Source organism: Apodemus sylvaticus, chromosome 22 (assembly GCF_947179515.1).
Source record: "Apodemus sylvaticus chromosome 22, mApoSyl1.1, whole genome shotgun sequence".
NCBI lineage: Eukaryota > Metazoa > Chordata > Mammalia > Rodentia > Muridae > Apodemus > Apodemus sylvaticus.
In genome coordinates, this window is record NC_067493.1 from 1,071,427 (window position 1) to 1,096,561 (window position 25,135).

Consider the following 25,135-nt stretch of genomic DNA (forward strand, 5'->3'; position numbering starts at 1 on the left):
GATGTAGACCCATGCACCAAAACACTGACCAAAATGCTTGGTATCTGATTGTGAGTGTGCAGGAGATGTGATGCTGTGCTCTCAGCAGGCTGAATCTAATTCAGATATTGCTTGCAAACAACATAGTTGATTTTGTTTCTATGTGCTTTACTCTTCAAATGGAACCAGACTTTTCCAGGGATGCTGCAGTGAGACCCTTTGTAAACCCATTACCAGGGTTTACAAGGTGTGGAGGAAACCCTGGATGAAACCCCTAGCGCCCGTGTGCCAGTATACAAGAAATGTGATCCAGACACAATTTCATTTTTTTCAGGTACTCTCTGTTTGCTATCATTTCTAAGTATCTCTGGGGTGTGTTGAATCTCTACACTCTCAGAACAGCTGCCATCCATGTTGACTCAGCAGAGGGGTTTCTCAAAGTTCTCAGGGTTGCTTCCTGTGTGGTGGTTATCTTATGGCCCAGTACACATGAGAATAAGATTTCTTAAGACTTCCTGAAAACTTCTTTAAAAAAACACCATTGAGTACTCTGACCTAGGCTCGAAAGACAAAAGAAATAGGAAAAATGGGGCAGAAGCTTCTTAAATTAAGATCCTATCACTCTGGATGTGATTGTCCAGACTTAACCATTATAGGCGATTGATGAGACAGGCAAAGGGTAAAGTGCTCATGAGCCAGCAAATCTCCTAGGGGAGCCTACTTTAAAGAGTAAAATATCACATAGAATGATTTATCAATCACTCTACCTTTCCTGAAAGGGGATTTCTTAGAATGACTTACAGGATGCAGTCTGCCTTATTCCACAACAGCCGTATAGGAAGGAAAGTCCAAGAATCCAGATGTTCTCAGTTTCTGTGGCTGGAACTCTCTGCTGGTCTTCAGAAGAAGATGGAATAATAGTCAAGCAAGATCTAAGCAAGCAAAGTAATAATACTTGCCATCTAGGAGAGAGCAAGCAGGCACTGTGAAAGCTTTCTTCCTCTGTGTTCTTATATAGGCCTCAAGATGAAGGTGTGGCCCAAATTAAAGGTGTGTTTTCCAGATTCATTCTCTGGATTAAAGCTGAGTGTCTTCTGCTGGGTGTGGCAACGCAGACCATTAATCCAAGCACTGTGGGAGTGAATCATGCAGGTGGATCTCTGTTAGTAGTCTGGTCTACAAAGTGAGTTCCAAAGATTTAAGAAGAAAAGTGTAGTGCTAGGGAAAAGTTAGTGATCTACAAAATAACAGATAGGAGCCAATCTTATTTAACTCAGAGTAGGGTTGATATTTTATTATTTTATATTATTTGAATTAGCTTGGACCATCCAAGGAACCACTGTCATGCAGCATGGTTGTGGTTGTTGAGGGCAATGCAAGAGCCAGAGCCAAGGAATGAGGCCTGGCAAGATTCCTAAAGTCTCCATTTTCAGATCCTCAGTTCTCCTACAGAGCTGCAGACCAGCGACTTCTTCACCACAAGGGTTGCTGTGGCATTGGCGCTCCAGGTGGTGTGGACCTAAGTGGTCACACTGTGCGCTCCTTTCTCTAGTTAGCTATGACTTGTCCTCCAAGCCAAGTTCTTCTAGGCTGTCAGCAGGCCTGAGTTGTTTTCCGAAGGTGATTTGAAAATTCATATGTGTTTTTGTTTCTCTGAACATTCACTGTGCTGACAGGATTGGACTCTGCTGAGTGAACAGAGGTGGAATTCTGCAGGAGCTCAGAGTCTAGAAGGTGTGCTGCTAAAGGCTGACCAAAATGCCTGGTGCCCGGATTCAAGGAAGGAGATGCATTGCAGGTGCCACGGGTTCATTTGTTTTCTGCTCCACTAAGCCTCCTGACTTTTCAGAAAGCAGACTTCATTCTGTCTACCTTAGGTAAATAACCCATTCAGCCCTACAAGTGTGCCAAGACTTGTAACCCATCCCCCCCCCCATCATGGAATGCAACAATGTCAGTGCAAACATAAATCTCCTTGAAGCTGCTTTCCTTTCTGATCTTCTATGATTTTCCAGATGGCACAGACAAGTGCGCAACTGGTATTCTGTCTCAGCTGGTCTTTTCATGTAGCTGTAGTTTCCCTGTTGCCTTGGGGTCATGGCCCAAGAGAACATTTGACAGGGAAAGCACAGGACAACCATGGTTGACTGACTCACTCACCCCGAGTTTTATGTGAGTGTTGCAATCCTGGCAAGGCAGGTCCATATTTAGTTCCCCTGTCTGCATGTCCATACTTGTAGAGACCACAGCTAGACCAGGGACCAAGGAAGGATCCCGAAGCTCTAAAGCTTCCTAGTTCCACAGCTCTGCCTCTGAGCTCCAGGCACTGACATTTCTTCCCAGCAGGGGTCACCATGGGCTCTGCTCTTCCACCAGAGAGGAATGCAATGTTCAGTGCCCATGTTTGCATTCCCCGGGCTCTACTAACTGTGAATTTCCCACACAGCCAAGGTTTCCATGGCCGTTGACTTGCAGGAGGTGAAATCATTTCCAACTGTGTCCATGATTTCTTGTTGCTATCGTTTTGACAAGCAAATCAGATTATGCCCAGCAAGCTGCAATGGGACTTGATTCGAACCCTGGGTGTGCTCCTAAATGCTGACAAAACTGCCTGGTGCCCAGGGATGAGTCATTCTCTCAGTGAATGCAAGATGTATTACCTGAGTCTTCCCACCTCTGTTAAAAGTTCTAGGTGATGTGAATTACAGAAAATATTGAATATTCAAAGGAAAACATGCTGGTCAGTATTTCTGTGCAGTGTCTATTTTTTTCCTACATACACTTCCTGAGAAATGAAGTTCACAGAGTCAAATGTAAGAAATCATTCTTTAGCCTGGTACATGGCTTAACCTACTGAGGGATTCAACTGTAAGGAAGACCAACAATAGAAGTAAGGCTTGTAAGAGCTGAAGCTCTTCCAAGGCTGGAAGCACTTAAAAGACACACTCTCGAGGCCAGGGAGATGGGTTTTCTGTGTCAGGGCCAGCACTGTCCTGAGCTTCCAACTTAGCCTGTCCGGTTTCTGCAGGTGAGTTCCCTTGTGAAGCAGAAATTTCCAAAGGAAATTGCTAAAAATAGAAAGAATCTCCTGTGCAGACATCGTGGCACAGGCCTCTAATCCCCATACTGGAGAGATAAAGCAAAGTAAATCTGAGTTCAGGGCTAGTCTAGTCTACACAGAAGGAGGAAGGGTAAAATGGAAGTTGCAGGTGGACCCATAGATTAATTTGTAAAGGAAACACTGGGTAAATCGCTCCTCAACCATGTTGATTAAGCAGAGAGGTTTCCCAAAGTGCTCAAATTTACTCCCTGTGAGCCGATTCTTTTGTGTCCCAGCACACATGAAAACCAGGATGTCAAAGTCTCCTAAGGACTTTTTTAAAATAAACCACCAGTCACTCCTGTAACTGAAGGTAGGAAAGAGTAAATCATCCTCATCTGGGTCCACTCTACCTCCATATTTTCCCTTGGGCTATTCAATAAGAATACAAATTTCCAGCTTTTAGCAGTTTTATTAAGAAAGCTGTAAGGTGGGTAGTGGTGGCACACGCCTGTAATCCCAGCACTTGCGAGGCAGAGGCAGGTGGATTTCTGAGTTCGAGGGCAGCCTGGTCTACAGAGTGAGTTCCAGGGCAGCCAGGCCTATACAGAGAAACCCTGTCTCGAGAAAACCAAATCCGAATAACAAAAAAAAAAAAAAAAAAAAAAAAAAAAAAAGAAAAAAAGGAAAAAGAAAGAAAGAAAAGAAAAGAAGAAATTTGTAGATTTTGATTCAATATATTTCTGATAAATTTGAAGAAGAAATATAAACAAATATGTGTTAAAATGGAAGATTTTCATGGAAAATAATACAGGTAAAATGTTAGATATATTAAACATTTCTGAATTAATTGAGTGGTAAGTAGAAACCTTTTCTGGTAGAAATATATAGAAAATGTGTTAACACTAAAGAATTTCTTCAAAAATAATAATTGTATAATAGTAAACATGTAGTAAATGTGTTAAAATTGAATTTGTTGGTGAGGGGTTAGGGTTGGCCCCTGCAGTTTCTTTATGTATAAAAACCATTGCTTGAGAGCTGCGAAATACACTCAGATTCAAACTGCCCCTGTGTGTGTTTCTGTGTGTCACCACCTAATCCATACCTCAGCCCCAGGTTGGAGCTGTGTTACCATCCCTGTCACCTGGTGACCGCAGGCACAAACCCCTGATGCCATCCATAGCCCCACCCATGGCCCCTGTCCATCCACCTCAGCCCTAGGCAGGTGCTCAGTTGGTACCCCTGTCAGTCACCTGGCAACTGCTGGCCCCACCCTGACGTTACCCCACCACCTTCCCACTTCTGTCAATCTCAGCCCCTTGTGGGCGCCATGTTGGTGTTCCTGTCCGTCACCTGGAGATGGCTGACCCCACCCCTGATGTCACTCACGCTAGCCCTGCCTGTTTTCTAGCCTCCTGGAACCTCATTTTTTGTCTTTCATTTTTATGAATGAAAGTGGGCCGGGAGTTTGAACGTGAGTATCAGTTAGTGGTGTAGCAGAGGGGGGAGGTAGGTGAGCCCATGTTTTATCGACTACTGGGATTGCCAAACTTCAAGCGCGGGCACGGAATGGCCAGGCGGGGAATGGGGTGACGGGACCACATCTGCATGCTCTTTCATATGAAGATAGTGCTCCACGCTGAAGGTGTCTGTGAGCTCTGGAGTCACTCCGCGCTATCCTCCTGCTGTCTCCACAGACATGGTCCATGAGTTTGGAGTGGCCAGGCAAGGCACAGGCTTCCTGCTCTGGAAGGTTTGCAGCGGGGCGGAGTGCAAACCTTCTCTGTGCTCCTCCAGGCCTGGACAGTGGATGGTCAAGGCACGGGCTTCCCGCTCTGGAAAGTTTGCAGCGGGGCAGAGTGCAAACTCTCTCTGTGATCCTCCAGGCAGGGACAGTGGCCTCCTGGCACCACCCTCCTGTGGGAATGGAAGTTGAGCCTGGCTGCCATGGATCGCTGGGCTGTGCGCCCGGCCCTGGCTTCTGGCTGTGAGCTGGTGAGACAGGTAGGGAATTCACAGGCCAATAAACTGCATCCTGTTCCTTAATGACACAGGCTAGGCTGTGAAATGACAAAGACCTGGTAGAGTTTACAGAGGACTGGGCTGGTGCTTTCCCAAGGAACTTAAATGATCAGGTTGGTGCTGGCTGGGGTCAAGGGCTGTGGGATGGGCGGGGATAGGTCATTATCAAAGAAGAGCACCAAGTTCCATGATTGCTTCCATCTAATGAGAGAGGATCCCCAAGTGAAATGTAGCACAGCACAATCAAAGCTGTTGCAGTTTTCTATTTTATGTGACCTCCTCCCCACAGTAGTAAAGATGTTTCCAATCAGGAAATCCAAAATTCTTGGATAAGGAAATCTCAGATTCTTGGATAATTTACTTTCCACTTTCCTTGGGGAAGGAAAACAGATGTTGATATGATTATGAAAATGAGGACAAGGAAGGCAGAGGAGAGAAAAGATAGAAGCTGATTTCTCAAACCACAACAAATCCTTTGCACTAACTGTGAGCCAAACCCTTACCCTGATATTTTATCTTTGTGTGATGTGCATACTATAGACTCAGTGACCACCTTAACCCTAACCCTGACCCTCACCGTGGGAGTTACTATAAAGCTCTAGTCCTATCTTAACCCCTAAATTTCCTAATCACACAAACCCTAACAACCTTACCCTGATCCTCACTATAACCCTCTAATCATGTAACTCTTATACAAACCCTCCTTACTGATGGGATATTTCATTTTCCTTTTTTTTTTTTTTTTTTTTTTTTTTTTTTTTTTTTTTTTTTTTTTTTTTTTTTGAGACAGGGTTTCTCTGTGTAGCCCTGGCTGTCCTGGAGCTCACTCTGTCGTCCAGGCTGGCCTCGAACTCAGAAATTTGGCTGCCTCTGCCTCCCAAGTGCTGGGATTAAAGGTGTGTGCCACCACCGCCCAGTGGGATACTTCTTAATTTTACTTTTGATCTATGCTGTAGATTCTCTTGGCTACCTACATATATAAAGGATAATTGAACACAGTGATTTTTTTTGTTTGTTTTGTTTTTTTTTTTTTTTTTTTTTTTGGTTCTGACCCTCTATTTTTTAACAAAAATAGTTGATTTCTTTGTTTTTTGTTTGTTTGTTCCTTTGTTTATTTTTTGTTTGTTTTTGAAACTGGCATTAGTATGTCCTTATTTCTTCAAAATTCTGGTATATACAGAAAATCAGTTGTAATATCCTGCAACATAAAATCAACCAGTCCTTGATTTTTCTCATTCTCTTTGGCTGGCAGCCTTTATTGGGACATTCTATTAAATAACCTTTCTATATACTTAGATTTATTTCCTTTATGATTGCAGATATGTTTATCTAGAGAAACTATACTGATCCAACTGTGTTTTTTCTCCACTTACCCACTGATGAAGATGTGCTGGCAAACAATATTGCTCAACAGGGTTTCCCTTAGGTTTCTGGCTTTTCTCCCAGGGTTGTTTGATACCTATCATCTGGTGAAAGGGAGCTGCAATTTTCCTGAGGCTAGAATGAAACCAAGAAACAAAATCCTTTTTTTCTGAAGATTTATTTATTTATTTATTACGTGTAAGTACACTGTAGCTGTCTTCGGAGACCCCAGAAGAAGATGTCTGATTTCATTACGGATAGTTGTGAGCCACCATGTTCTTGCTGGGATTTGAACTCAGGTCCTTGGGAAGAGCAGATAGTGCTCTTAACAGCTGAGCCATCTCACCAGACCCTTTAAAAAAATACTCTTTTTTCTTTTTGTTTCTTTCTTACTTTTTTTTTTTCGGTTTTTTGAGACAGGGTTTCTCTGTATAGCCCTGGCTCTTCTGCAACTCACTCTGTAGACCAGGCTGGCCTTGAACACAGAAATCGGCCAGCCTCTGCCTAACAAGTGCTAGGATTAAAGGTGTGTGCCACCACCGCCAGGCCAAAACAATTCTTGCTTCCTAAAATACCTCTTTAATGCTAATAGCCTGGTTAACTTTCCCCTCCTGAGTCAGATTGACAGCTCCACTGCACCTTGAATATTGGGCTATGCAAGCTGTTCGCCTTGATTTCTGGAAGAAGCAGGCAAGTGCTGTGGGGAAATTTCAGGAAAGGTCTAAATTTCAGGAAAGGTCTAAATGTCTAAAATCATGATTATTACTAACAGGTGGGAGGAGCTGGCAGCCGGAATGTTAAGTCCTCCCCCAGGGCTGGGTGGGGTGAGATTCCTCCTGGAGGGTGGGCTTAAACGCTAATTAAGTGTTAACCAGTCCTGAGATCTGGAAAGGGTCTGGCTCTGAACGGGAAGCACACTTTAACCTTTAGGAAGGATTAGACTCACTGGCCAATCAAGGCCACGAGGCAGACCTGCCAGTTAAACAAAGAGGCGGGATCATCTAGGTTCCTTTCTGTGGTGTTTGCTGTGGCTGTGCAGCTTTGAATGATTCTCTGTGTCCTGCTTTGATTTCATTTGTTGGGTGCTGTGAGGGGACTTCAGGGAACCTCTGAAATCGAGACATGGTGAGCGCAGGCTGTCTACCCACAAAGGGGAGAAAAAGGCAGCTGAGCAGTGGGTACTGGGGTGGTGGGTCCGGTATGGGTTTGTATGGGAAATATCAGCCACATGAGACTTCCTGTGAGATTTTTAGTGATGCTTCTTACTTGTTTGTTCTGGCCATGACCTCTTTTTTTTTTTTTTTTTTTTTTTTTTGGTCTGCTGTTTGTTTGTTTGTTTGTTTTGAGACAGGGTTTCTCTGTGTAGCCCTGACTGTCCTTGAGCACACTTTGTAGACCACGCTGGCCTCGAACTCAGAAATCTGCCTGCCTCTACCTCCCAAGTGCTGGGATTACAAGCGTGCGCCTCCACCGCCGACTAGGCCATGACCTCTTAATAATTTTAGTATCATGGCAGATTGTAAATCTGTCCAAAGCATCTGGACCAGTTTCTTTCTTGTAGAAGTATGGGTGCTTTCTGTGACTATGCAGCAACTGTGTCCAAACTGTTTTGACTTTTATAACATACATCAAGAAGGCAGGAATAGGGCTGGAGAGATGGCTAAGAGGTTAAGAGTCCTGGCTGTTCCTACACAGGTCATGAGTTCAATACTTAGCAACCACCTCCCAAGTGCTGGGATTAAAGATGTGTGCCACCCACGCCTGGCACTCCTTCTCCTTCTTCTACTTCCTCTTGCTTCTCATCCTCCTTCCTTCTTTTCCTCTTTCTCCCTTCTTCTCCAAACATTTGTGTTTTTGACTTCTCATATGTTGTTGAAGTCTTGGTTGTTTAGTGCCATGAAAGTTGTAGAATCCAGATTTTTTGAATAATTAATCCATTTTTCTATTCATTTTTAATGCTTGTGATTCTCTCTTCAATATTTTTTGTTGTTTTTTTTTTGTTTGTTTGTTTGTTGGTTGGTTGATTTTGTTTTTTTTTTTTCAAGTCAGGGTTTCACAGTGTAGCCCTGTGACCTGGAACTCACTCTGTAGATAAGGCTGTCCTTGAATTCAGAAATCCCACTGTCTTTATCAAGTGCTGGGATTACAGGCATGCGCTGCCATGCCCGGCTCCTCTCTTCCATTCTTATTCTGTGGGTGAGCCTTGCCTCAATAATTGTCAGTGTACCAAAAATGTCAATGGCCTGTTCTTAGCGACATAGGAAATTCTTAAGCCAATGTCTGCCTCCATCATCTGCTGCTATTTCTAGTTTGTGCATTATATACATGGGCAGCCTGCTATTTTTGTTTCCTGTCTCTGTTCCCTGCACGTGCACTCTCTTTATTCTCTTTCTCTTCCTTTATTGCTCTTTCCCTGCTCCATGTCTGTCTGCATGTCTTCAGGTTCTCTTGTGTTCCTCTATCCCATCCTCAGGTTCTCACTTCTATCCCTTCCCTCATACAACATCTTTTGCATCATGTCTCTTGCATGTTTTAGTTTCTCAGGACCTGCTATGCAAGCATAACTTGGCTTTCTTGGTGACTTAGTTTCCTTGCTGTTGTTCATTATATTCCTATTTCGGTTTCTAGCCATCTGTGTTTGTGGTAATAATAGCTCTAGGTATTACTTACAGGGCTTATCTTGTTTGGGTGTGAGTTTTATTCATGGGTTAGAGTTTGCCATCTGGATTTTCAGAGAGTGTTGACTAAGTGTTTTCTCTTTCCTTACTTGTTTGGTGCATATGCTCAAGAGGGATTCCTGGCTAATGTTGAAAGCTAGGAGGGTGGTTGGCTGGAAGGTTTCATCTTAGCAATCCACCAGAAATGAAGGCAAGAGAGCAGTGAAGCTGCCAACATTTCTATATTTCAGAGTTACAGTCATCGGATTGGCCTATGTTGTGGGTCTGCCCATCAGAATGGCTTGTTTATGTCTGTGTGAGATAGTGTGGATGATTGGTGTGGGAAGCTCTTGCACTGAGGGTGACAATATTCATAAGCAAGTGGGCCTGACCTGGATGAGAGAGCTACCTGAGCATGGGACACTGACAAAACAGGAGAGCAATCCAGGAGACAATATTTGTTCATGCTTTAACCTTCAGTTTGTACTTTCATTTTCTACCCTAAGCTCCCAAAGTGGTTAACTATGATCTGACAGAACCATTCACAGCAACTGTGTATTACAAGAGATGCTTTTGCTAAGAGGATTCCATCAAAGCAGCAGAGTAGCAAGTTAGAACAAAAAGAAGAATAAAGCTGCTATCAATAGTTGATTTTGCTACTGAACAGAACCTATGTTCTTTTTTTGAATGAATGTGGAAAATATCAGAAATTGAGTTGGTGAAAGTCAGAGAAAGCTGTCCATGGAGCTTAATCAGTTGTTCTCATAGGATTTAGAAGATGGGAGTGTTGACAGTATGCAGCCAAATGTAGTTGAGATCATAGCATTTCAGAGGAAAATAGACATTGGGTAAATTTTAGTGATAGGTCATTTGTGTGATATTTTTGCCAAACTTCTTCTCCTTGGCTTACACCCTGCAATACTGAGTGGGGTAACATTTAAAATTAATGGGCTGATTTCTTTATTTTCGTTCTATTTGTATGTATTTGTTAAATTTCCCAACTTATTTATTTATCATTTGTTTTTGTGATTTAAATTCCACTCTCTCCCATCTCTCCATTCCAACTTACACAGTCCTTCATCCCTAACTCCTTTTACCTCTCCAAGGACAGTCGGGACCACAGGGGTATCCACCAAGCATGGCATTTCAAATTCTGCATGGTTGGGCATACTGATGTCATAAAAGGTAGCCGATTTAGGGGAATAGCTTGAACAGACAATCAACAGCATAAGGGGCATCTCCTACACTTAATCTTACTAGACAAAAGGCCGAGAAGCCATAAGGTACAGCTTCTGCTCCATTTATTGGGGGAAACGCATGAAGACTGAGTAGCTCATATACTATATATATGGTGCGGACTTGTTCCATCCTGTGAATGTACCATGGTTGGTGGCTCAATCTCTGAGAGTCTCCTAGTGTCCAGGTTATTTAATATTGAGGGTTTTCTTATCGACTTCCTGCTCCTTCAGAGGACCTCAATCCTCTTGCCCAACTCTTCCACAAGTTTCCCTATGCTCTGTCCAATATTAGGCTGTGGGTCTCTGCATCTGTTTCAGTCAGGTGCTGGATGGACACTATCAGAGGACAATTATGCTAAGCTACTCTCTGGAAGTATAACAATGTATATCCTCAGTAATGTCAGGGATTGCCCATGGGATGGGTCTTAATTTAAGCAGGATATAGTTTGGCCATTCCCTCATTCTCTGCTCCATCTTTGTGCCTGCATTTCTTGTAATCAGGACAAATTTTATGTGGAAATGTTTTTTGTTTGATTGCTGTCCTTAGATCTCCTCTGGTGGTCCTGCCTGGTTGTATGAATTGGCCTTTTCTATTTCCAGATCTGCTTCTATGAATCTTAGCTAAGATGACCCCCATAGACTTCTTATTTCTCTCCAGCGCTAAGACTCACTGGCCAATCAAGGGATCCAGGCAAACCTGCCAGTCAGACAAAGAGGCAGGATTTTCCGGGTGTTTTTCTATGTGTTAATTGGGGCTGCTCAGCTTGAATGGTTCTCTGTGTCCTACTCTGAAATCTGCTGTTGGGTGCTGTGAGGGGACCTCAGGGAAACTCTGAAATCAAGACATGGTGAGCACAGGATATCTACCCACAATGGGGAGGAACATGCAGCTGAGCTGTGGGACCAGGGGTGGTGGGTCCTCTATCGGGTTGGATCAGAAACATCAGCCAGATGTGACCTCCAGTGAGGTTTCTAATGGTGCTTCTAACATGCTAGTTCATGACCTCTGAATAACTTCATTACCATGGCTGATTGTAAATCTGTCCACGATATCAGAACCAGTTGCTTTCTTATAGAAGCATGGATGGTTTCTGTGAATCTGTAGCGCCTCTGTCCAAGCCATCTTGTTTTTTATAATATACATTAAGAAGGTAGGGTTAAGCCAGGTGGTGGTGGCACACGCCTATAATCCCAGCACTTGGGAGGCAGAGGCAGGCACATTTCTGAATTAGAGGCCAGGCTGCTCGACTACAAGTGTGAGTTCCAGGACAGCCACGCGTACACAGAGAAACCCTTTCTCAAAAAAAAAAAAAAAAAAAAAAAAAAAAAAAAAAAAAAAAAAAAAAAGGTAGGGTTAGGCCTGGAGAGATGGCTCAGAGGTTAAGAGCTCTGTTCCCACACAGGTCATGAGTTCAATTCTTAGCAACCTCATGATGCCACACAACTATTTGTAATGGAATCTTGTGCCCTCTTCTGGCCTGCAGGAAAATATGCAGGGAGAACATTATATAAGTAATGAATTTATTCCTGAAAATAAAGTAGATGGATATGAATCTAATAGTTTTGATTTCATTCATTTCTAGTTTTTGTTTTGTTTAGTTTCTTAATTTTTCCTGATTTTCCTGCTGTAGTTTTTTTTTTTTGTTTTTTTTTTTTTTTTTTTTTTTAGATTTCTTAAACAGTTTATATTTCTTTTAAATTTTAGTGTTATGTCTATTATGTGTCAAAGGGACTCTTTCCCAATCTCTTTGGTATTTTTGATGTTTCTTGTACATTAACAGATACCTTCTTTAGTTTAGGAAAAATTTTCAGTTATGATTTTATTTGAAATATTTTCTAGACTTTTATGTTGATTGATCTTCTTCTTCTTCTTCTTCTTCTTCTTCTTCTTCTTCTTCTTCTTGCTCCTCTTCTTCTTTTTCAGCTTCTCCTCCTCTTCCTCCTCTTCTTCCATCTCCTTCTCCTCTTCCTCTACAATATCCTAATGGAAGATGTCTGATGCAAAATGGATATATGGGGCAAGGGAGAGGAGCAAGAACCTGAGGAGGTATATTCTCTTATATTTCAGTAGAATGTTCTCTAAATATCAGATGGATTCATATTCATTCTGTCAGTTACAGAAGACACTCCTCTAAACAAAACAAAAGCACATAATAGCCCTCATACACTTATACTCAGTGATTTCAATACCCCTCTCTCACCAATGGACAAATTCTCCAGACCAAAACTAAACAGAAATATTCCAGCTAAAAAAATCAAAGCATCTAATTATAATTTTTAATGATGAAGAGACCATGGAGAATAGAAATAAGAGATTACAGCACTGACACTGGTATTACATATCTTTCTATGCTGGTCCTAGGTATTTGGATTTTTGGTGATTATTGTTCTAGGTACTAGTTTCTCAGTTTGTCTTGTTTCTGTGGGAGTGTTATTCCTGTGTAACAGTTTTCTTTGTAGATTTTTAGAGTGTTGGCTGAGGGCTGGCTCTTTTACTGACCTGTTTGTTATGTTCAAGAGAGATTGCTGGTTGATGTTGGAAGCTAGGAGAGGAGGTGGGCAGGGTAAGAAAATCCTAGCAATCCATAAGTAAACATAATCAGGAGAGAGGTGAAGTTGATAACATTTCAACCTTTCAGAGCTACAGTCAACTGAAGGATGGCTGGTGGCTCAGTCTCTGAGAGTTTCCTAGTGCCCAGATTGGTTGACACTGAGGGACTCCTTATGGGTTTCTTTTTCTTTGGAGGCCCTCATTTCTTTCCCCAACGATTCCAAAGATCCCCTGTGTTCTGTGCAATGTTAGGCTGTGGGCTCTGCATCTGTTTCAGTCAAGTGCTGGATGGAGACTCTCAGAGAACAATTATGCTAAGCTACTCTCTGGAAGTATAACAAAGTATATCCTCAGTATAGTCAGGGATTGGTGATTGCCCATGGGATGAGACTCAACTTGAGCAGGGTATAGTTTGGTGAGTCCCTCATTCTCTACTCCATATTTTTGCCTGTATTTCTTGTAGACAAGATAAATTTTGGTTGGAAAGGTTTTTGGTTTGGTTGGTGTAGTTAACTTTCCACTGGGAGTTCTGCCTGTCTTTAGGGTGTGGCCCTCTTCAGTGTCCAAATCTCACTGCTATGTATTTCAGCTATGATCACCCCCCCCCATAGACTTCCTGTTGCCCTCCCTTTCATGGTCTGTAGCAGATCCTAAAGATGCCTAAGCTTTTAGATCCCTGTCAGCTGGAGATTTCAATTTATTTTCCTTGTCCTATGGCCCTTCATTTTCTCTCACCACAGCTGTTCCTTACATCCCCTTCCCCTTTCTTAACTACTGGCCCTTCCAGTTCTCTCTCTCTTTCATCTGCCTCCTTTGACTGTTTTATTTCCACTTCAGAGTGTGATTCAACCATGCTCATTTTAGCCTTCTTTCTTTTTAAAAATATATTTATTTTTTTATATGTAAGTACCCTGTATTTGTTTTCAGACACACCAGAGGAGGGCATCAGATCTCATTACTGGTGGTTGTGAGCCACCATGTTGGTGCTGGGATATGAACTCAGGACCTTCACAAGAGCAATCAGTGCTTTTGCCAACTGAGCCATCTATCTAGTCCCTTAGCATTCCTTCTTGTTTAGCTTCTTCCGGAACAAGAAATGTCATGTAGATATCCTGTACTTTATGGTTATTATGCATTTGCAAGTGAGTACATACATGCCTGTCTTTTGGGTCTGGAATACTTCACTTAGGGTGATAGTATCTAGATGTATCCAGTTGCCTGCAAAATTCATAAAGTTCTTGCTTTAACTAGCTGAATCAAATTCCATTTTGTATATGAACCACATATTCTTTATCCAAATTTTGGTTGGCGGCCTTATTGATTTTTTTTCAGTTTCCAGCTGTTATAAGGAAAACAGATATGAACTTAGTGGAACACATGCTCTAGTGGGTAGATGTCCTAAGAACATATCCTAAGTGTAACATGTCCTCCTACTAAATCTTAAATTCATGGAAGAAGTAGGCAATGTGTTTCCTAGTCCCAAGAAGGAACTTTAAATAAAACCTGCTGCAAATATGGACCAAGTGAGGCAGAGTCCATCACCTTTGAAGCCAAACATAAGAGCATCTTTTATATGGTGTGGCTTCTGAAAACTGATAGATGATAAATTCGAGTTCCTGGATTCTTCCTGTATGGTTTCAATTTTGCCCGATTCCAACCATCTTTTGGCAGAGTCATAGCCATAGGGAAGACTCCATGAGAGTTCATTGCACTGAAATTATGAGGATGATTCTTGAGTTGCATTTTGCGACCACAGCTTGTTGAGATAACTAAAGCAATGGTAAATCTGCCATGGAGAGATGTATACAAGGAGAGGATGTACCCAAACTGTTACAGGAGGTGTCCTTCAAGATTTTGCCTTGTGTGTCAGAGGAGACTTTAGATGTTTGAACAGTGTAGGAGTTCCTGCAGACTGTTAGGATCCCTGAAGAAAGACCGAATGCATTTTCATCACAGGATGAATATTTGCCCATAGTGTCAAGGTTCAGGATGCAGTTGATTGAAACAAAAAGCTTCTAGATAGGATGATGTCTTTGGCTGCTTGTCTGTCCTGTCTGCTTTCTTTGTGAAGCTTGTGGAAGATCTTCTGGTAGGAGCCATTCCAGATACCTCCAGGATAGTGTTTATAGAATGAAAATTTTATTTTTTTCTCCCTTTTTTTGCATTTCCAATAATTTATATATTCATTGTCACCCTTATCACTATCCCCATTATATGTCCCTTGCTATGGCAGAGTCCCTCCCCCAGTCTCCTCTGTTTTCCTTTGAGAGGTTGTGGGGCCCCCAGGTAGCCCTAAACTGGTGCATCAATTCTATTGTGAGTTAAGTACATTTTCTCTCACTGAGGCCAGACATGGCAGTCCAGTTAAGGAAACAGATTCAAAAGATATCCCACCCCCACAGCTATAGGGAAAGCCCCTGCTATAGTTGTTAGAGGACCATCTGAGCCTGTTAGCTGCACATCTGCTATATATGTGCCAGGGGCCTTAGTCCATCCTGTGTATGCTATTTGGTTTGTGGCTTAGTCTCTGAGTGTCCCCAAGGGTGCTTGTTACTTGAGTCTCTTGATCTTCCTGTGGAGTTCCTATCCTCCTCAGGGGTTTCAGTCTTCCTGCCAACTCTTCCATAAGATTCCTCAAGGTCCATGCAAGGTTTGACTCTGGATCTGTGCAGCTTTCTTAGTCAGCTGGTGGGTGGTTCCTCTCAATAGAAAATTAATCAAGGCTTTGGTGTGGGAGCATAACAGAGTGTCATTAATAATGTCATGGATTGGTGCCTGTCCATAGGATGGCACTCTCAAGTGGGGCAATTTTTCATTGGCCATGCCCTCAGTCTCTGCTCCAGATTTTACCCAGCATTTCTTTTAGAGGGGAAACATTGTGTCCATGGTGTGTTCTGTGTTGTGGTTGAAACTGACCCTTCAGCTTTCTTCTGTTGCTCCCATATATTCACGATAATCTCTTTCCTTAAATCATATAAAATATAATGGATACATTTGCTAATCAGTGATAATCTATTTTACAAGTCTAGTTGTTTTATAATTTATATTTATTCTAATTTTTGCTTTTCTTTTCCAAAACAAATTTCGCTGTGTAGCTTTGTCTGTCCTTAAAGTAGTAGAGAAACCACAAAAGACACATGTCTTGTATTTGTAATATAAGCATATTTTTGTGTGGTTTTTCTTTTTTGTTTTGTTTTGTTTTGTATTGTTTTGTTTTTTGGATTTTGTTTTTTCGAGACAGGGTTTCTCTGTATAGCCCTGGTTGTCCTGAAATTCACGTTGTAGACCAGGCTGGCCTCGAACTCAGAAATCCGCCGGCCTCTGCCTCCCAGAGTGCTGGGATTACAGGTGTGCGCCATCACTGCCTGGCTCTGTGGTTTTTCATCAATATCTTTAATATTGACATTTGACCAAATGTTATAGATTAAACTTCATATTTCTGCCAGATGAATACAGATGTGCTATGAATTTGTAATTCTTTGTAGGAACTTTCATAAAGAACTTTGAGTTCAGTATCGTTTTTTTCCCATGGTTGTTTTTTTTTTTTTGTAGGGATTAAGGTTCTTAAAATATACATTTTAGTCTCCTAGAACACATTACAAAGGCCATGCCAATGTCTAGGTAAATGACATACACCTGCCTGTGCCTCTGTGATTAAAGACATGAGAAAATACACCCAGCTTGCCCATCATGTTTGTAGTTAGTAATTGTTCATACAATTTTTCCGATCTGTGCTCGGTATTGTGGATCTGTTTCCTCTGCATCTCCCTCTCAATTCGCATTTCTCTGGCAAAGCTGTATCCTATTCAAAGTGTTCAAAAGTGACAGAAGTGTATCTTATAATTAAAGCTCCTTCTAAAATGACACAGTGATTATAAATTCTGAGTCAGAAAATAAGCAGAGCAAGCACGAGAATTATGTGAATACATATTTGAGAAAGCATATATTTATTCCCGGTGATGTCAGTATCATGCTTTGTGTTGTACATGTATGGTATTGCCGCAGACCACTCAGGGGGAGACCGTCAGACTGCGGGAGCCCAGGGGCGAAGGTATCAGGAGAAGTCAGGATACGGCGCAGGAATGACAGACAGACACCAAATTGCTTAGTGAACTGCTGCAATTTTACTTAGCATGATTCTTTCTTTATATAGTATTACAAACAAGGAACTCGGCATCAGACAATACACAAAGGCTAATTTTACAATCTCTAAGAATCAGCAACAAATCTGCAAAATAACTATTTCTATCTGGATATACAATGATCTCATATCAAGACAGAGACTGTGGTTCCTGCGGTTGGTCATGAACTTTCTTTTCTTAGAATTTTGTCTCTCACATAGCAAAGATGGGCACCAACTTCCTCTTTTTATCAAGGAGCTAAACTATATTCTCCCTCAAGAAATTTCTTAATATATTCTTCCAAAGCTGGAGGTCTCCAATGAAGATATCTATCATGTTCACACCTTAATTTATGCCAATATATTAAAGCAGGCTTCATATTATCTAATATCTTTTATTTCTCTTTCCTATTATAAAGACACCAAGGCTTTCTGCTTCTAGCTAATCTTTCCTGTATATGGGAGAAGCTTAAGGTACTTTCCACTACTTTGGGACCACTGGGGGCTGTCCACCATTGCCCATTAATCAGATATTGAGATACAGAGAAATGCACAAAGAACAGACACACACACAGGCTCAGCATCGCAGGCGTCTCGAGATCATTTTTTGTGGTCATGAGATCGGGTCATCTTGCTAAGGAACTGCCTGAGGCTCCGCTCCGTGAAGCTCTGACCTCAACCCTTCAGCTGCCGGGCCCCAGTAGAGCAGCATCTTGCTACAGCTACACAGGCGTTACAGCGGCTGTAGGCGTAGCAGTTCCTCCTTTTTTGTTTTTAAAATGAAGCTCAAAAACGTCCTGCTGCACAGCCTTAAGAGAGTTGAACAAACATTTAATGAGTGACGGAAACAAGAAAATGACCAAGATGAGAATAAGCCCAAGTACTCCTATGAGAATGAAGTACTGAACCCAATCTAAAGGATTCATAGTCTTCAATCCTTGTTCCAAATCAGTAGCCAGCTCCTGTAAGCTGCCCAACTGTAAATAAGATTGACTCATGGCTGAAATGTCCTTTTGTAAAGACTGTATATCATGTGTAATATCGCTATTCTGCCATACTCCCTGCAAATGAGCCTTCACTTTCTCCCAAGGTTCTGAAGTGTTATAGACCAATGGAGTTACACAAATAGACTTAAAATTCCCATGGCAACGAACTGCGAGAGTGCTTTTCAAATTAGCCATATCCTGACCAAGTGCAAGAACCACTTCCTCTAGAGCATTTATCCTTGCCTCTAATTTTTTATCTATAGCTTCCTGTTCTAAAAGAGCTAAAGAAACATTCTTATTCAAATCATTAACAAAATGAGCTGTATTAATCTCTTCTACTAAGGCAACCGTAGCCACAGCAAAAGTGGTCAAAATTGCTATTAATGCAGTAATTCCCAAAATAAGTGCAGCAACAAACCTTTTTGGCCTAATTAAAGCTTTTAAATCTTCTAATACCTGTAATGCAGCATTATCATACCAAGGTTCACTTCCTAACTCTACAGGCAACATAACATAAGATGGACGCCTAACTATAATAATTGTGCCGAGCTCCTTAGATTCAGAAGAAAAAATACAATTGGTAAGCTTACATGAATGACAATAGATTTTGAATGAATTTCCACTTTCTTGCAAAATATTAACAAAAGTTTGTTGAGCTAAAAGCATAGCATATGGATAGGAAACACAAGCCTTAATTCCCAAGGCATTAGATTTGGCATCTGTTGGCTTCTTTTCAAGCACCATGTTAGCTGCTGCCACTAATCTGAACAGGTCTGGCTGCCTCCTGGTTTCATTCCCTTGTTCTATAAACCAAATTGGCTCCACATATCCTGGTGAGAACCATCTCCTAAGGGGTTCTCCTTTACCATTAAATGTATAATTGTGAAATTTTTCCTTATTCTGTTTAAGATAATTCTCATAGACTGACCCCTTATTAGAATTAGAATAGTCCCAAATTTTTAATCCTATATTTGACATATTATTAGGAACATACCACGTAGCGGTATGTGGAAAAGCACATTGTAACCAAGTAGGAGTTTTGGTCAAAGAAGAATCCCAATATTGATCCTTGTCTCTATATTTTTGAATGCATTGTTCTATAGGACTAAGACTACGATCAAGGAATTTCTCTTTGTATAAAGGATCACCCAAGGTTTGTAACTGAAGTTCCCACATCCATCTTTTACCTTCCTTTTCTCTGTCTGGCGAATCAGTCAAGAAAGTCCTATACCCAGTGGTAAAGCAGCCACGAGGAGCTTTCCCTTGCAGCGTCAGGCAGATTGGTAAAGAATCAGCCCTACCTTCAAAGGTTATATAAGAGGAGGTCATAGGCCGTGTGTCAGAGCCTTGTGCACCGCCTACTATAAGTGAATCATTTGTTAACACCTTGATGGGTTCCCTGTCAAGCCAGCCCACAGGCTGAATAATAGGTGGATTAGGAACATATGCCCAATAGGAAATTCCTTGCACGGTTTCTGGGGCAGCGAAAAGAATGGACAGAAAGGCCAAAAAATAACATGCAGGGGTTAGGGGTTTCCCCGCACTTAGTAAAAGTTCTTTAGCTTCATGAGTCAAATGACGAATCTGCGTCCACGTCGGCTTCTTTTCGAGGTCTACTTTCATTTTCTTCATCTGAGTGACGAGCCGCTTCTGCTGTTTCCTCCAACGCCGCTTTTGTTTCCTTTTGTTCTCCAGCGGGTCGAATGAGCCGATCCGGGATCCAGATAGGGGAGTCGGCATCCTGAGGAAACACACAAGCATACCCTCGTCCCGCGGTTATTAAAACATCTGGACCTTTCCAAGTTCCAGAAAGCAGATTCTTCCACATTACTTTAGGCAAAGGAGATTTGTAAATCTCTTTGTCCCAATGAAGTAGGGCAGACGTATGCCCTTGATCAGATACATTTAGATGATTAATAACAAATAATGAATGAGATAACATATGATGTGGAGAAAAATATACATTACTTGACTTCTGTAATTTCTCTATTTGTGATTTTAAAATCTGATGTGTTCTTTCTATTATAGCCTGTCCTTGTGGATTATAGGGAATTCCTGTAACATGAACAATTTTCCATTGCTGACAAAAGGATTCAAAGGCCTTGGAAACATAAGCAGGCCCATTGTCTGTTTTGACTTGAGAGGGGATACCCATTATTTGAAAACATTGTAGTAAATGCTGAATTACATCTTTAACTGCTTCTCCAGTCCTAGCTGAAGCATGTACAAAATGAGAAAATGTATCTACTGTGACATGCAAATAGGCTAATTTTCCAAAGGATGAAATATGTGTAACATCCATCTGCCAAATTACATTAGGCTTGAGTCCCCGAGGGTTCACCCCCATCTTAGGAACAGAAATTGCCACTGGGCACTGCTCACAATTTTTGACTATTTGCCTTGCTTGTTCTCTAGTGATGGAAAACATTCTTCTTAATGCATTAGCATTCTGGTGATGAACAAGGTGACTCTCTTGAGCTTCTGTCACAGGATGAATATAAGCTGACGGTTGTGTCAATAAATCTGCCATATTATTTCCATAGGATAAAGGGCCTGGTAACTTACTGTGGCCCCTGATATGGCCTACATAAAACTTTTCTGTTCTGTGATGAATCAAAGCTTGTAATTCTTTTAGAAGATGCAGAATAGGAGACTTCCCTGATAAAACAGCTGTTTCTATGGCTGGAAATAAGTTCACTACATATCTTGAATCTGTATAAAGATTAAGGCTTTGGGGAAACTTCTGTAGGGCAAGAATAACCGTTCTTATTTCCGCCTGCTGAGCAGACGTCTGCGGTCCATCCTCTACCCAGTAGCCGCGGTCGGCAGTATAGACCGCAGCTCTTCCTGTAGACGAACCATCAGTAAAAACTGTGAGAGCCTGTTTTAAAGGCTCATGAGAAAAGCATACAGGGAAGATAAGTTCCACACACCTTGCAAATTCTATTAGAGGATGTCGTGGGTAATGATATTTAATTTGACCTGTATAATTTAATAATGCTAATACCCAATCTTCATTATTTTGTAGTAATTGTTCCACTTGACCTTTGTTATAAGGAGTCACAATTTCAGCTGGTTCCTTCCCAAATAATTCTTTAGATCTATTTCTACCTTTGATTATTAATAAGGAGCACAGATAGGGATATTCAGCAACCATTTTTGTCTGAGTATGGGGTAAATGTAACCATTCTAATACTCCTTCCTGCCAAAGGCAGGCTGTAGGGGTATATGAAGTAGAGAAAATTAACAATATCCAAGGGAAATCATATTTGATTTGCTTGACTCTAGCTGAAGTGAGAGCAGTCTCAACAAGCTGCAAAGCTTTGACCGCTTCTGGAGTTAACTCTCTTAATGATTTAGGGTCGGAATCCCCATGCAGGATAGTATATAAAGGGCTTAGGGCTCCTGTTGTAATTTTTAAATAGGGTCTTAGCCAATTAATATCTCCCAATAATTTTTGGAAATCATTCAATGTTTTTAACTTATCTCTCCTTATTGCTACCTTCTGAGAGGTGATGAAGTCTTCATAAATTACTTGACCTAGATAATTCAAAGGTTTGTTTTTCTGAATCTTTTCAGGAGCTATCACTAGTCCATTGGCTGTGAGAGCCCTTATCATATCTGTTAATAATTTTTCCAATACTACTTCATGTTGATGGGCTACAAGGATGTCATCCATATAATGAACAATATAAGCATCTTTATATTGAACTCTTATTTGCTCTATAGCATTTGCAACAAATTTCTGACACAAAGTTGGAGAGTTCTTCATACCCTGAGGCAGGGTCACCCACTGATACCTTTTAAAAGGCTTCTTGAAATTGACAGAGGGTACGCTAAAGGCAAAATACTCACTGTCCTCTGGGTGAAGTTTTATTGTAAAGAAACAATCTTGTAAGTCTATCACATAGGCTTTCCAATTCCGAGGCACCGCCACTGGAGATGGCAGGCCAGGCTGTAAGGCTCCCATATCTTTCATAACAGCATTTACAGCTCTGAGATCCTGTAACAACCTCCATTTTCCTGACTTCTTTTTTATTACAAAAACTGGAGTATTCCAGGGACTGTTGGACTCTTTTAGATGTCCCTTTTCTAATTGTTCCTGTACTAGCTGCTCAAGAGCCTGTATTTTGTCTTCTGTCAGGGGCCACTGACTCACCCACAGGGGGTCTTGAGTCAGCCATTGTATTTTATCCGCATAAAGGTGTTCTGCAGTGGCCCCTATGAAAAATGCTGCGAGTCTAGCTCATCAGCGGACACCAATTTAAGATTCATAGAATCCAATAAATCTCTTCCCCATAATGTGAATGGTAAGGTAGGCAACACATATGGTTGTATTAATCCCTCCTTACCATCAATTTTCCATTTAAGTAACCCTGTACTTTGCATGACTCCAGAGGCTGATCCTAGACCCAATAAAGAGGAACCTGTCCTGTGAACAGGCCACGTTCTAGGCCATTCTGTAGCACTAATACATGTTCTATCTGCCCCAGTATCCAACAGCCCCTTGAAGCTTTTTCCATTTAAGATTATTTCCTTAAAGGGTCTTTTATCAAGGTCTTGTACCAGATAAGCCCCTTCGGAGGAGCCAAACTGACCTTGACCCCTTTCTCTTGTCATGATCTTATTAGGTAAATGTATGTATGGTAAGAGCAGGAGTTGAGCTATTCTTTGTCCTTTATGTAGCTGTATGGTTTCAGACAATGGCCTTACCATCACCTTAATAGTGTTTTCTGTGTCTGAATCCAATACTCCAGGTATTACTTCAAAATTCTTTTTAATATTAGAACTTCTTCCAATAATGAGCCCCACTGTTTGTGGTAGCAAAGTTCCTTTTATGTTGGTGGGGACTATTGCCACCCCATCCCACCTAGACAGTACCAAATCCTCCAAGCAGGTAAGGTCCAGCCCAGCACTGCCTGGGGTAGCTCTAGGCAAGTCATGAATTGTAAATTCTGGTGCTTCAGGGTTAAGAGAGCTTTCTACAAGCTCCTCCTCTCCCTTGGATGCGGGGCTAGGAGACGGCCCCTTTCCTAGTTTTTTGCCTCTTCTTTGTCATCATTTGACAAAGGAGTCCCATCCTTGTGGAACTTGGACTTGCATTCGTTCTTCCAGTGCTTTCCCTTTTTACATCTAGGGCAAAGACCTGGAGTTCCTTTTTGATTACTCCTGTTTCTATTATTCTGGGGACATGCCTTCTGCATGTGCCCTTCCATCCCACAAGAAAACATGTGGGCTGAGAGGGAGTTCTTTTCCCTCCTCCATACGTCTGCTTGACGTAGGCACTAAACTTTTGTCCTTTCATTGCTGCAGCATAAGCCATTCCTTGTACTACTGCTGGTGAGGCATCCTGACATGCTTTTATGTAATCTTGTAACGTTCCTGTCTTTCTTATAGGCCTAATCAGATCTTGACACAGGGCATTGGCATTTTCCCATGCTAGTTGCTTTATCAGTATATCTGTTCCTTCTGAGGGAGGCATCATTCTGCCCACAGCTTCCTCTAAACGTGCAATGAAGCTGTGATAAGTCTCCTCTGTTCCTTGCCTAATACTAGCCAATGCCCCGCCTTTGGTCTCTGGAGGAGGTATTTTACGCCATGACTGGACGGCGTTAGTAGTTATCAATTGCAGAATATCCCGAGGGATCTTTGTCTGAGACTGGGGGGAAGCATAGTCCTCTGCTCCCATAAGCATAGACATAGTTGGTTTAGGTCCCCTCTTTTTAAAAGATTGTACTACAGCTTCCTTACATCTGTCCTCATATTCCGTCCTCCAGAGAATATAATCTCCAGGTGACAGGGTTGCTTTGGCAGTCTGCATCCAATCATAGGGGGTAAGCCAGGAGCTTGCCACCATGTCTACAATCTGCAATGTAAATGGAGCAGAAGGCCCAGAGGTCTGTACTGCTTGTTGTAATTCCTTTAATATTTTTAACGAAAGGGGTTCCCACACAGGCTCTTCATCCCAAACCTCTGTAACTGGGAAGATACCAAAGGTAGTATCTCCGTTCTTTCTAGCCTCAGCCATAGCACCCTGAAAGCCCACCGGGGGTAGTGGCGGGTTCTTTCTAGGCTTCGGCACGGGTTTTGTAGCTACTGCCATAGTGGCATAGGGAAGATGATCAGTATGATCTCTATAATCATCCTCCCAGTCCTCCTCCTCCATTTGATCATCCAAATAGTCTTGATCAGTATCATTCTTGGGAGGAGGTTTCTTGTGTTTATGTTTTTTCTGGAGCGGTTTGAGTTCTTCAGAGGTGCCCTCTTCTATGGCTACCTCATCATAAATAGGGGTGTCATTAGTTTCAGAAGCTGTCTCCCTGCACAACCCTTGAAAGGGAGTTGACTCTGTAAGAATCTCTCGGATATGTATCCACAAGGGAAATGCTTGTACTGGCAAGGTCTTTTCCCCATTTTCTTGCACATACCTACGCATTTCTTTGCCTACCCTCTTCCAATCCTCCAGTGACAGAGAACCTCCTTCCAGGAACCAAGGGCTAGTCTTTTGAACAAACAATGCAAAGTGCTCTAGGTCTTTTCTTGATATATGAAACCCAGAATTAGACAACATTTTATGCAACATAAACACCAACATGTTCTCATTTTTAGTCAGTGCGTGCCCCATGGTTTTTATTCCTGGTCCTTTTATTACTCACGCTTAACCGGTCAGCCTTTACCGGCGGGACTGCAGCTCCCTGGTGAGATCCGTTCCTGACCACTAGAAATGAAGAAGAGAAAGAATTACCTGTCCTTCAAGCCCCACGTTGGGCGCCAGCTGCCGCAGACCACTCAGGGGGAGACCGTCAGACTGCGGGAGCCCAGGGGCGAAGGTATCAGGAGAAGTCAGGATACGGCGCAGGAATGACAGACAGACACCAAATTGCTTAGTGAACTGCTGCAATTTTACTTAGCATGATTCTTTCTTTATATAGTATTACAAACAAGGAACTCGGCATCAGACAATACACAAAGGCTAATTTTACAATCTCTAAGAATCAGCAACAAATCTGCAAAATAACTATTTCTATCTGGATATACAATGATCTCATATCAAGACAGAGACTGTGGTTCCTGCGGTTGGTCATGAACTTTCTTTTCTTAGAATTTTGTCTCTCACATAGCAAAGATGGGCACCAACTTCCTCTTTTTATCAAGGAGCTAAACTATATTCTCCCTCAAG

General features: G+C 41.9%; 1 protein-coding gene across 1 annotated transcript in view; it reads left to right on the forward strand.

Moving 5' to 3' along the window:
• LOC127673189 (uncharacterized) overlaps positions 1-25,135 on the forward strand; it is a 234,185-nt gene that overhangs the window by 133,585 nt on the left and 75,465 nt on the right. The window contains 1 exon segment of the mRNA XM_052168797.1: positions 2,609-2,619. Within this exon segment, the coding sequence (XP_052024757.1) occupies positions 2,609-2,619 (11 nt within the window).